At 36.6% G+C, this 13,901-nt stretch overlaps 1 protein-coding gene and 1 long non-coding RNA gene across 2 annotated transcripts; one reads left to right on the top strand and one right to left on the bottom strand.

The window, feature by feature from the left end:
* Window positions 1-615: 615 nt before the first annotated feature.
* On the top strand, window positions 616-1,698 carry LOC126605807 (uncharacterized). Its single transcript, XR_007617043.1, has 2 exons — window positions 616-701; window positions 1,248-1,698. It is a non-coding gene; the product is annotated as an uncharacterized LOC126605807 (long non-coding RNA).
* Window positions 1,699-3,939: 2,241 nt separating this feature from the next.
* Window positions 3,940-4,938, bottom strand: LOC126602881 (uncharacterized mitochondrial protein AtMg00810-like). Its single transcript, XM_050269713.1, has one exon. The coding sequence runs from the start codon at window positions 4,936-4,938 to the stop codon at window positions 3,940-3,942; it is 999 nt and encodes a 332-aa protein (XP_050125670.1).
* Window positions 4,939-13,901: the final 8,963 nt, after the last annotated feature.

The raw sequence follows: 13,901 nt of genomic DNA, 5'->3' as shown, positions 1-13,901 counted from the left end.
TTGGCACGCCCCGCAATCACCGAAGGACGTAGTTAGCTTAGAATATATTCGGCCTGCGCGCCACGTAGGCTTTGTAATTTCTAGGGTCAACAATAGCTCTTATGAATTTGGGATATTTCAGGGAATTCACAAGCTGACCAACAATATTACTTTTTTACGGCAAGTGTTTCTTATCGTCTATTATTTTTTATGGTTATCTTTTCCAGTCCTAGATTTATGAACTTAATAACTTTTAATTTGTCTTTAAACCATAGAAATGTTCATAACTAGTAGGACCTTAACTGAAGTTCCCCGTGAAACAACACCATCTTCTCCTCTATCAATAATGTCAGCATCATCAAATCTTTCATCACCATGTCCCCATAAGTCTGGCTTCCCTTTCTCTATTGTAGATTGAATTCAATTTTGGCTTAAAGTAAGGCAACACAACTTAATACATATTGGTTCACAAATCATCAATTAAGAGAGAAAAGAAACCGACATAGCACTATGTTGAAAAAAATTGGATGATTTTGGATGAGTGAAGTTTGAAATGGTTTAGGATATTAAGGTAGGGAAAATCCCCAAGTGCAGTTCTAATTGTTCACTCTTTTCATTTTCTTTGTTCCTTGCAGATACATGAACAAGATTGGGACTACAAAGTGGAAGCCCTGAAAAATTCCGTTCTGAAATCGGAGCTCTCTCGCCAGTGATTCGATCAGGTATTTGATCATATCCCTTTTCCATTTTTACCATCACCAAATTGGATGTGTGTTTTCTCTTGATTTCAGTTCTTGGTTCTATCCATTTTGCACTCCTATAATTTCCCAAATCATTTTCATACAAACTGACATAAAAAACATAGAGACAAACAATTATGGAGTGCATGCTGATGCTTATTTAACTGAATTTTTTGTTTTTATTTTCGTATAAAAGTTTGCTTTTACCAATTGGTTTGCAGCCCTGTTATATTTGCATAACAGTGCCTCATGTTTATTATGATCATCTTAATTAGTTAGACTTTCAATTTAATGTCATATATGTATTCTTACTCTTCAGCTTAATATTATGACGTGCTATGACTTTGAGAAATACTATTATGTTTGACACTATTTGACCAATTAGTTAGACTTTCAAAAATCTTGGTTTTACAGAACATGTTTATCATTTCAGTTAAATTATATGGACAGTTGTGACATAGCCATTTCTTATTTAGTAGAAAAAGATGTACTGAAATAAGCTTAACTGTTTTATGATGTAATATTCAGAGTTGTCAGGAATAACCTCAATTATTTCAGTTGGCTTAGCATGGTCTTCTCTTGGCCGATTCTTCATCAACTCCTCCTTCTTAACCTCAATTATTTAAGTTGGCATTGGTTGCAGACCCATTTGTCATACACACTTATTGGTTGTAGACCCATTTGTCGAGGCTCAAAGAAAAAGAAGGGGGGAAAGTGTATTCTTGCCATAGATTTTCTGTTGGCAGTGAGCCTTGAAGAAAAGGGAAGGTGATTACAGCGGATGAGGTGGCTTTTTGCTTTTGGCCTTTTGTTTTCTTCATTTTGCTAAATGTGGAGACTTGAGAAAAGAACTTCTAATGTTGAACCCCAATTCGATGTGAAAACGTAACCTAATCATGTTAGCATACAAACTTGATTGTTATTTTGTTCAATTTACACCTTTATGTTTCTAAATGAATATAAATTTCCAATTTGTATTCACATTCGAAACCGATGCTCAAAAAGCTACCCAGTATCAACTCTATCCCATATTTCATCTATTCCCACTCCCTTATAATCCTAAACAAAATTAAAAGAATTATGCTCCAACCAAATGCCTGACTTAAATATTGGGTTTTTATCACAAATAGTCCCTGAAATTGACCCACCCCATCAAGATGGTCCCTGAAATTGAAAATCAATCAATGTAGTCCCTGAAATTGGGTGTCGCAAATCAATGTAGTCCTTCCGTCTTAACTCCGTTAAAAATTCTGTTATGTGCTGATGTGGCAAGTGACGTGGCACATTTTATATTAAAAACTAATAAAATATTATTAAAAACTAAAAAAAAAATCATTTAATATTTTTTAAATGTCACCCCCTGCAACCCGAAGAAGAAGAAGAAAGGAAAAAAAAAACCCCAATTTCGTCTTCCCCCCCACCCCCTGCAACCCACAAAGAAAGGAAGAAAAAAAAACCCCAATTTCGTCTTCCCCCCCCCCCCCACCCCCTACAACCCACAAAGAAAGGAAGAAGAAGAAGAAGAAGAAGAAGACCAAGTTCGCAGCAACCTAGAAAGAAGAAGAGAAGAAAAAGAAGACGAAGAAGAAGAAGAAGAAAAAGAAAAAAAAACCACTAAGTTTGCAGCAACCCAAAAAGAAAAAGAAGAAGAAGAAGAAGAAGAAGAAAAATTTATTAAATGATTTTTTTTTAGTTTTTAATAATATTTTTTTAGTTTTTAATAATATTTTATTAGTTTTTAATACAAAGTGTGCCACGTCACTTGCCACATCATCACATAACAGGATTTTTAACGGAGTTAAGACGGAAGGACTACATTGATTTGCGACACCCAATTTCAGGGACTACATTGATTGATTTTCAATTTCAGGGACCATCTTGATGGGGTGAGTCAATTTCAGGGACCATTTGTGATAAAAACCCTTTAAATATTTGACAATTATATAATGTCCGTATATAAGTTAGAGACATTCACATTAAGCTAACTCGACAAGAAACATATCTCATTAGTGCAATAGGAAATGTTGACATTAAACAATGAGGATCTTTTTCCCCATCTGTTGCTTGACATATCTGATACAAAAATATTTCACCCTGTACAATGGAGAGCAAACTAATCAATCATGAACAAATGAGTGGAAATTGCAGCATTGATGTCAATATGTAAACTTTCTTTTCAAAAGAAACAGTGACATATAGACTTTATGGGTATTGTGAATAATGTACATATTGTGATGTATGTTTTAAATTTTGACATTTAAGTTGTTATGTATTTTGCTATGAGTACTTTTCATCTACTGTTTTTTTTTATTTACATCTACTTACTATTGTTCATGGACTTTAGGTAGGAACTTGCATCCAAAATCCCATGTTGTTTGACAATTGCATGAATAACATTTAAATCATTACTTTAAGCAAAGTGAAAATGAAAAACATGACAACCTTTTAGGACATGCATGTTAAAGTAAAAGTTCTTCTTTGCACAATACATTTAAAATATATCTTAACAATTACAATGGGAAAAAATAAACTAACACAATACACCTTTAGGGGCGCGTAGCGCCCGTGACGCAAAAATGCCTCTCACACGCACATTAGTGCGTGCGGATAGGCTAGTAATATAATTAAATAAAGTTTGTAAGTTGTGATTTATGTTAGCTTTTTCAATTAATATAATTAGATTTAAATAAACTATTTAAATTAAATATTGTTCTAATTACAAATATTAAAATAAAAATTTAACACTTTACCCAACGAACAATTTCTTCAAACAAACATTTTTCCCATTTTTCTTTTTTTTTATTTTTCCCATTTTATATCTTCGGCCTAAATTTCGTATTTAATTTCCATAAAATTTTAACGACTTTACCCAGCGGACTCATGACAGAATTGGAAACAAATAGAAAGGAAGAAGCAAAGAGAAAATTGAAGAATAATGAATTAAGATAGCTTGTATTTCTGAAGAAAATGATACGCTTGATTGAATGATTCTTACACCAATAATTGGCTTATATAGCCTCTCTGTGCTAACTAACTCTAACAATCAATCCTAACAACCAGAATTGGTTATAACAATATTAACTGACTAAATGCCAAGTCATCATCCGAGTCACCAATCCAAGTCACCAGTCTTTAATTCTAATATTGCCATGTCATTAGTTGATTGCCAAGTCACCATTACAATCAATATCCCCCTTCAATCACAACTAGGATTTCCTAGTTACAGATTGTAACAATGCTTAACAAACGTAGGACTGTGCAATCCCTTTGTTAAAATATTAGCGGTTTGATCATTTGTAGGAATATACACCACCTCCAGATCACTTTGTTGTACTTTTTCTCGAACAAAATGATAATATGTGTCCAAATGTTTGATCCTCGAATGAAATACAAGATTGGCACTTAATGATATCCCAGACATGTTATCACAACTGATCACAGGTGGATGAGGAAGAAAAACATTCAAATCCTTTAAATTATATCTCACCCATGTAATATCTACAGCTGTATGAGCTAATGCTTTGTACTCAGCTTCTATGGAGCTTCTGGAAACTGAATTTGGTTTCTTTGACTGCCAAGAAATAAGATTATTTCCAACGAAAACTACATAACCTGTCACTGATCGTGTGGTATTAAGATCTGCATCTGAAAACGCATTTAAGCTTACTGCTGCAATTGCAGAATAGCAAATACCAGCTTCAATTGTACCTTGCAAGTATCTCAGAATGCGTTTCACTGCTGTTAAATGATCATCAGTTGGTGAAGTCATGAATTGACATACCGAATTCACTGCAAAGGCTATGTCTGGCCTTGTGAATGTCAAATATTGTAGAGACCCCACAATACTTCTGTAGATACTAGGATCAACCAATGGTTTGCCTTCCGTCACAAGCATCGAATTATGAGGTTTGTAGGGAGTTGTTGTAGGTTTACATGACTTCAAACCTGCTTTGTGTATAAGATCCTTGATATACTTTGTTTGATTCACAAAGATATCTTCATTATCCCTATAGTGAATCTGTAGCCCGAGAAAGAATGTAAGTCTTCCAAGATCTTTCAAATCAAATACTTCAGACAATTCTTGTATTGCTGCATTGATCTTTGAAGTGTTGGAACATGTAAGGATAATGTCATTGACATAGAGTAATAAAATCACAATATCATTATCATCCTTCTTTGTGAATAAACTGGTGTCTGATAATGAAGCTGTGAACCCCATTGTAACTAGATAACTAGTAAATTTTGAATTCCAGGCTCTTGGTGCCTGTTTAAGCCCATATCGAGACTTGAGTAACTTGCAAACATGATTGGGATGTGAAAGATCAATGAATCCTTATGGCTGATTCATATAGACCTCCTCCTGAAAGTCATTATGAAGGAATGTATTTTTGATGTCCAATTGTTTTAAATACCAATGATTCATTGCAGCAAGAGACAAAATAATTCTCATTGTTGTATGTCTTACAACAGGACTAAAAGTCTCTGAATAATCCACTTCATGCTCCTAAGAAAACCCTTGTGCAACCAATCTAGCCTTATATCTTGATATACTCCTATCTGCATTCTTTTTCACTTTGTACACCCACTTACTCCCTACTATGGATATGTCATTGGGCGGAGAAACCAATTCCCAAGTTCCTTGTGCTCTCAAAGAATCATATTCTTCTTACATTGCTTGTTGCCATTGTGGTATGCACAAAGCTTTCCTGAAACTTAATGGTTCTGCAATATCAGTGACTTGAGTAACAAAGGAAAACCCCCTAGAAAATGGTTCATCTTCTGTTAATTGCAGTGTATGAAGCTCAGGAAATGTCACCAAACATGCTGCATAATTTGCCCTTGAATTTGCTCCACTTTTCAATCTTGTTACTATAGGATGCTGAGAATTTGAATTTAGCACATATGTAGAATTCTCAGAACTTGTATTATCATGTGCTGAGATAGGAAGAATTACCTCCAATTGTGAGCTGTGATGGACATGCAACAAGGGTGATGTGGAAGAAGTTGGAATAGAGTGATGATGATGAGGAGTGTTCAATGTTGCTTAATGTGATATACTGAAGAACTTATGGTCTCAATTTCAAATATAGACTAACCTGCATTAATATGCACAAGACTCTGTTGACTGTCTTGAGTTGAGCTAGAATGTGACAAGGATTCTGAATTGTTATCTTCCATAACTGGTAGTTGTACCAATATTGGAACCTGTCTAGGCTTTTGTAAATCTGAGCTTTGCAAATGACTTCTGATATGGAAAAACTTATTCATTATGTATAACATGTCTAGATATAATCAGTTTGCCAGTTTGTAAGTTGTAACAAACTACTCTTTTGTAACCATTTGAATAACCCAGAAAAAGACATTAAGAATACCTGAGTTGTAATTTATTGGCATTAAATGGTCTAAGATAAGGATAGACAGCAGTGCCAAAAACTTTAAAATGAGACAATTTTGGTACTCTTCCAAACACACACTGATATGGAGATTGCATTTGAAGAACTTGGCATGGCATTCTATTAATCAACATAGTAGAATGTGCACAAGCATGATACCAAAACTTAGGTTCCAAATTTGCTTCAGCCATTAATGTTAATGCAGTTTCCACCGCATGTCTATGCTTCCCTTCAGCAAGACCGTTCTGCTGAGGAGTATAAGGACATGAAACCATGTGTTTGATGCCTTTATACCCCAAAAAATCACTAAACAGTTTGCTCATATACTCCCCAACTCCATCATATTGTAAACACTTTATAGTTATCCCAAACTTGATTCAAAACAAACGCATAAAACTTGGCAAAAATATTGAAGGCTTCTAATTTATTCATCATGGGAAAAATCCACATGAATCTTGAATATTCATCTACAAAACTCATATAGTATCTATACCCTTCTATAGACTTTGTTGGAGATAGACCCCATACATCAGTGTGGACTTTATCAAAAAGACTACTAGCTCTAGTTTGTCTTATTGGAAATGGTTGCCTACACATTTTGCCTTTGATACAAGAAGAACACATGGAAATACAATCATTAGACTTTGTACTAACTGATATTTTTGAATATGTCAACATTGCAGTCAAGACCTCTTGAGATGGATGTCCAAGTCTTTGGTGCCAAACTGACTGTTGAACTGTCTTCCCCAAAAAAGCAGCACAATTACTCAACTTCGCAGCAATTGATCCTGAAAAAGTGCTCACTGGAATCTTGAATAACCCCCCATCATCACTCTTTCCTTGGTATAGTATCACCCTTGTGGCCTTGTCCTATATAAAAAAGGTAAGATCATCACATATAAACCAACAAGCATTGTCTCTACATAATTTATTAACTGAGAGCAAATTCACAGTAATCATTGGAATGTGCAACACATTGTGCAATTTTAATGAATGATTCGACGATATAGGAATAATAGAGGACCCAATATGCTTTACAGCCAAACCTTCACCATTTCCCACAACAATATTTTCATTTCCAGTGTAAGGTGTAGCTTGATTTATTGCATTCATATTGGCGGTCATGTGATGTGTGGTCCCTGTGTCCACAATTCAAGTCTCAGCAGCTAAGAAATCATAAGCTGTTGATGCAAATGCATCTTGCTGACCAATATGTCCTTGTGCAGTCATTGCAATTAATGAAGATGATGGTGGAGCACCTTGATAGGAAAAATTGTTTTTATGATAACACTTTAACGCGATGTGACCCTTTTTTCCACATATCTGACAAACTATAAAACCACCAAAAGATTGTGTGTTACTGTTGTCAACTCTGTAGTAGCAATTTGGAGCCGTATTTCCCCTTCTTGAACAAATCTGACATTCTGGAGAAACCGAGGACTTATAATTTGTATTCCCATGTCAATAGTTAGTTCTTGTATTCCAAGAGTTACCATTCTGAGATTGCTTTCCATTGCCAGAGTAATTGCTACTTCCATTGCCATCATTTGAATTCCCATTCCTGTTGCCATAACTTCCAGAGTAAGACTTTGAATTATTGCTCCCATTATTGAACCTCCTGTAATAGTTGTTTTGCCCATTATTCCTCTGTTGAAACGATCTATTTCTAGTGCCAACATAACTAGAGCCTCCTGAAACATTAGATTGACTCTCATGATAAGAATCCCCATTAGAGTTAGAACTTTCACCATGTTCATAAACTGCCCGGAATCTTTGTGAATTAGACCCTTCACCTTGCACCACCATTGCAGCCATAGAAGAACTCAGCGAGTGAATTCGTGTCTCAATACTTGCTTCAGCACCAAGTAATTGCGCCTTGAAATCTTTTAAAGACATTGCTGTTTCCCCAGCAAGAATTACTGTCTTGATCATCTCAAACTCCACAGGCAATCCATATAATACAGCAATCATATAATCATTGTCTGTGATTTTCTCTCCAACCGAAATCAATTGATCTTTTATACCTTTTAGTTTCAGCATAAGCTTCTCAACAGATTCCCCACCTTTCTGTGAAGAATAAAACTCAGTTTTCAATTGATTAACCCGTACCACAGATATAGATGCAAACCATTCTTGCAAAGAAGTCCAAGCGTCATGTGAAGTTTTGCATCCAATGACATATTCCATTGCATCATCCGATAGAGTAGCAATTAATAAAATGAGCAACGCCAAATCTTTCTTGACCTAATTCTTATATGCTACTGTAATTTCGTTTGTGATACCTGCCTCAGTATCAATCACAAATCTAGGTGGACATGGCAAATCACCAGTAAAATGATCAAACAAATCATACCCTTTAGTACTGATTGAAATTGATAGCTCCATTTGACAAAATTGTCATCTTGAAGTTTCACAGTCAACATCCCTAACAACCCCTCAATTTTCACAGAATCAGACATGATTGACTAATCAAGAAACACCCAAAATAGATTCAAGATAAACCAAGAATTCAACACTACAACAGAAAACAAGAACTCAACAATGCTTATCAAAACTGCACTTCAGCTTTAAGAAATGCAGAAAGAAATCCAGAAAACTTTTTGAAGATCAACCCCAAAAAAAAAACAACTTGTATGTAAGAAAGACTGGCTTCGGCCTTTGTAATCTTTCAACTTCTAATACTTTTCACCCTCATTCAACAGACATGGCATCGGCCTTGAATATCATCAATTTTCAACTAAAATTCTTACTGTGACAATTTAACAAACAGTTCATCGACATAATTTCTGAAATAGAGACTGAAAAACTGAGATCACCCAGAAAAGTGCACCATTGAAGAACACCAAGCACAAATCACCAATCACTGAACAAGAGCTTCAGAGAACCCCACTCACTGCAGATAGACACAACGGAAGACGCACCATAGATCATACCTCGGCGATGATACCATCATGACAGAACTGGAAACAAATAGAAAGGAAGAAGCAAAGAGAAAATCGAAGAAGAATGAATTGAGATAGCTTGTATTTCTGAAGGAAATGATACACTTGATTGAATGATTCTTACACCAGTAATTGGCTTATATAGCCTCTATGTGCTAACTAACTCTAACAATCAATCCTAACAACCTGAATTGGTTACAACAATATTAATTGACTAAATGCCAAATCATCATCCGAGTCACCAATCCAAGTCACCAGTCTTTAATTCTAATACAGTCAATACGGACAACTTCACACCTATTGCACTTCAAGAAGGGGAATTCTCCAGTCTAATGTTGTTGCTATTTTGATCCTCCACGTAGCGGATTTCACCTAAGCAACTTTGTGCATTTCATATGATATTTGTCAAATATTTTGAGATTTTGCTGCAAGTGTAAATGGTAAATATGAAGGTGCTATTGCTACTTCTTTGTATGTCTTGCACATTGTTTAATTTGTTTATCGTCATATATATCAATAAGAAAGATGATGAGAAATGTGTAGTTGGTTGGGAAAGAGGAGGAAATGAAGCGAAACAAAAAGGTTATATGGAGACTTTACTGATGTTAATAATTTTGGAATGTTAGCAGACTCGAGATTGCAGGTTGGCAATTGGTGGTGCTAAATGATTTGTTAGATTCATTCAATAGCAATTTTTTATTTTTCATTATCAGTTATCGTTTTAAAGGGTGAGGGACGCAGGAAGAAGGGAGAAAGAGGAAAACAAAATGGTTTCTGCTACTTTCAATACTTTGGGTAAAAGAAAGACGGTTTCATTTCACTCGCTTTCTTTTGGAACTTTTCGTTTTCTTTAGTATCTCTTGCTATATCTATAGTCTATATGTTTCTTCTTTATGTGTTTCTGATTCAGATATTGTGTCTCTTTTGCAGAGCATGTGGTGTGGAAACACACCAGCGGGGCCTCACACACGAGTAGATATTGTTGATATATTTAGTCACCAGGGAGATTAACTGGTAAGAGGTTTTAACAAAGGCTTCGACAATAGTGTGCGTGGTACTAATAGATGGTTCTCCTCACTTTCGACGTCGAACTCAAATGTGGCTGTAACCTAAGCCCCCAAATTCCAACATAGCATGCAGGAACATTAATGTTTTCCTACGTGATCTTCATACAAAGGTACGAAGAACTAAATATGGTTAGTTTACTTTTTGGATGCTTAAAAATATAATTTTAGCCAAGTCCCAACATGAGGTTGATGTTATAACTTTTTGGACTCCTCTTTTAAAAAAAAATTGGCATTTTCATCGGATAAGGTTCTTTCTATTTTGGACTGTGGGTCGAAATTATTAAGACACTGATGCTTGAGTGTTTTAAAAATAGGTGCAGGACATATGAGCGTTTTGATACTGTATATTTGACTTACTGTATAGTGCTTCAAAGAGGAAAGTAGAGACAATTAGTTCTCATTAGAGTAACTCTGTAACCGATTCAATGGGTGATTTACAATTCTTTCAGTCTAACTATTTAGATTCTTTTTTCCTTTTTATTACACAATAATAGATTCATTAATGATGCCATGTACAACTCTTTGAATTTATAAGAGCTATATGCAATGTTCTAAAAGACGTTAGGCGCTAGTTGGGCGGCGAGCTGAGGTCTAAAACCTAGGCGGCTAAGAGGGGTCTAAAAGGGCGCTTAGGCGGATTAGGCGGATTTAAGTAATTCTATTATATTTCGTGTAAATAAGTGTCTGTTTATACTTAAAATATATATAATTTCATCATAAACTACAAAATAGAATGACATATGTATTATGAAGTATTGGAACATAATGAAAACATGGGGAACAATCATATAGTGTGTGCTCATTTAAGTATTCAAGAAGTCTCTTACAATTTATTGAAAAAAATTAAATGCAAATTGAAAAAGTTATCTATTTTCTGTCTAAGTGAGTCGCAACCTAGGCACGTCTGGGCGGGCTAGGCTGGTGCCTAGGAGATCTAGGCGACCTTTCTTAATTTTCAAACGCCTAGGCATTAATTGGGGCGGTGACCAGCTACCTAGCACCTAGGCGGGGATTTTTAGAACAGTGGCTATATGTAAAGTTACAATCACTATCAAATCATCATACAATCAGTTTTTTAATTAAAATATTATATTTTCTATTTTTAAACACATGTAAAACATCTTAAGAGGCGTGCAACGCTCGTGATTAACAAAAAACCTGGTTTTAAAAAGAAAATGTCACGTAACTTCAAAAAAACCCTAAGAAACTAGCACAAGAGAGGCATTTTTTAAATCACGCGCTTGTAAAACTATAGTTTTAAGTTATAAACAAACTCACTAAATTTGGTTGGGTCTCTCCAAGTATAATGAAATTTGCATTCTTATTGAGAAAACCATTGTTCTCTTCTTCTTTTAACTAATCCAAGATAAAAAAAAATAAAAATTGCCTCAGTTTCAGTTGTGTTTTCTAACAACCCACACAAAACAATTAGCATGGAGATCACAATTAACTGTCAAGCTAAACGACCGAATTCCAGTACGATAAACTATTATAATTTGGAAGTATATAGTTCCACCAATTATGTGTGAGAGAGTATCCACAACAATAGCTTCCAATTATGTGAAACCATCTTGCAGATTTCATCCTTCACCTCCATACTTGCAATGAAAAACAACTAACGCAAGACATCTACAGGAGAGATATGTTCCCGTGACTAAAAAAATGCCCCTCGCACACATGTGGGTGCGTGTGGAGAGACTAGTATTATATAAAATGACCTAAAAGATCCATTTCCAAGGTGCTTACTTGAGAGTCATCCTAGACGTAATCCCACTAGACATGAGCTATGTTTATACCATATTTAGGGCCTCGTATTTAGACCTTGTATAAATACTCGGGAGACTAAGGAAGGGGCAAATATGTAATAAAGGAAGGGGCAAATATGTAATAAGTGAGGAGTCCTTGTTCTATAAAAGGACCCCTCACCCTCACAATTGGGGGAGGCCAATTCATAAGGCCCCTCACCCCTCTCCAAGCTCTCACTCTCAGAGCTCTCTCTCCCTCAGATAAATACATATTCAGTGTGGATGTAGCCCAAACCTTGGGGTGAACCACGATACATCTTGTGTCATTTACATTTCTTGCAGATTCACGGTCGGATTTACGTTCTTCCAAGACCTCCAGTTTTGTGCATCAACATTTGGCGCCGTCTGTGGGAATCGACACAAAAAACAATGTCGGTACTCTTTCATTTTTTCATCAAACCTCACCACTGTGAATCTGCAAAAACCCAACAACCCAAAGCTTTCCCAAAAAAAAAAACCCAAGAAACCAATCCATCTCTCTCTCCTCTCTCTCTCTACAAAACCCAGAAAGCAAAAAAAATCGAAAAACCCTAGACCAAAAAGTGTTGAGGTTTTGCAGTCGCGCAGCTCTCTACCACCCATCAATCTCAGATCTCATCTCCCTCAACGAAAAACGATGTCGATTTCAGACCTATGCCGTTTTAATCCTCCACGATGATGGCATCCCCATCATTGCTGAGAAGATTGCAACAGTGGCGAAAGATGCTAATATCACTGTTGAGTCTTGCTTGCCCGGCTTGTTCGCCAAGCTTGCCGAGAAGAGGAACATTGAAGACCTCATCCTGAATGTTGGCGCTGATGGTGGCAGTGCTGTTGCTGCCGTTGCTGCTCCAGGTGCTGCCGGGGCTACCCCAGCTGCTGCTGCTCCTGCAGTACACCCAGTCCACCACGCTGATTCATCTCCTCCATGGCTGTCGTCGTTTCCGCCAATTGAGTTACCATCGCCTCCGTCAATCGATTTCTCTGAAATTGGTAGTATTTTTCTCAGAATCCGACGATAAGGACTCGAGAGGTATACGAACAGTAGCTGAGGAGTGGGAACCTGCACCACGATCCCACCATGAATCCGGGCCTCGGCACCCCTCGCTGCCCTCGTTGCCTCTCTCTCCTCGACCACGATTCTGAAAAAGGAGAATGGACCATCACACATGTTCTTCACGATGCCAAGTCCAAGGTTGCTGCTGTTGGAGGCGATGAGGTTTTGGCGCTCTCCACTGATGTCATTATTCTCGATGTTGGAAGAATGACATGTGGAGGATGTGTAGCCAGTGTGAAGTGAATTTTAGAAAATCAACCACAGGTGTCATCTGCAACTGTAAATCTCACAACAGAGACGGCAATTGTGTGGCCTGTGTCCGAAGTGAAGGCTACACCATACTAGCAAAAGAAGTTATGAGAGCAAACCAATTGACCAGTTACGGTTTCAAGTCTAACCTTCATGTGGCAGGTCAGGGAGCTACAAAAGGAGATATATCACCATCAGAGTGCAAAATATTTCTTTTCACGGCAGAAAGGGAAAAACGATTTGCACGTTTTCCGGTAGCAGCGTGGCCCACGAGAGCGCAGGTGCTGGTGTTTGATTCACATACTGATTGGGATTCGACAAGGCTGACTATTCCATGTGGTTTTGGGCTGTCCAAACAGCTGTCATTTTAGAGAAAAGCAAGAAAAGCAATGGCAATTAAAAGCTTAAAGTCAGATGGTCTCCAAGGCCATAGAACATGGGTAGACAGAGGAGGAGCGGAAAGAGAAAGCAAATGAAAAAAAAAAAGGAAAAGAAAAAGGAAAAGCAAAAACTTCTGCAGCCATCTGCCATGCCACTACCCAACCTTCAATTGTGCAGATACTATCCCATTATCCAACCATTTGTCATACCCACCTTCTGCAGCAGTATTTTTTAATGATGTAATTTATTTTTCTTATCTTTCGGAGACATCTGTATAAACCCCATCAGAGGGTAACAAAAAAAAAAACG

Source organism: Malus sylvestris, chromosome 15 (genome assembly GCF_916048215.2).
Source record: "Malus sylvestris chromosome 15, drMalSylv7.2, whole genome shotgun sequence".
NCBI lineage: Eukaryota > Viridiplantae > Streptophyta > Magnoliopsida > Rosales > Rosaceae > Malus > Malus sylvestris.
Note: the sequence above shows the minus strand (reverse complement) of the source record. Positions and strands in the feature narration are given on the sequence as shown.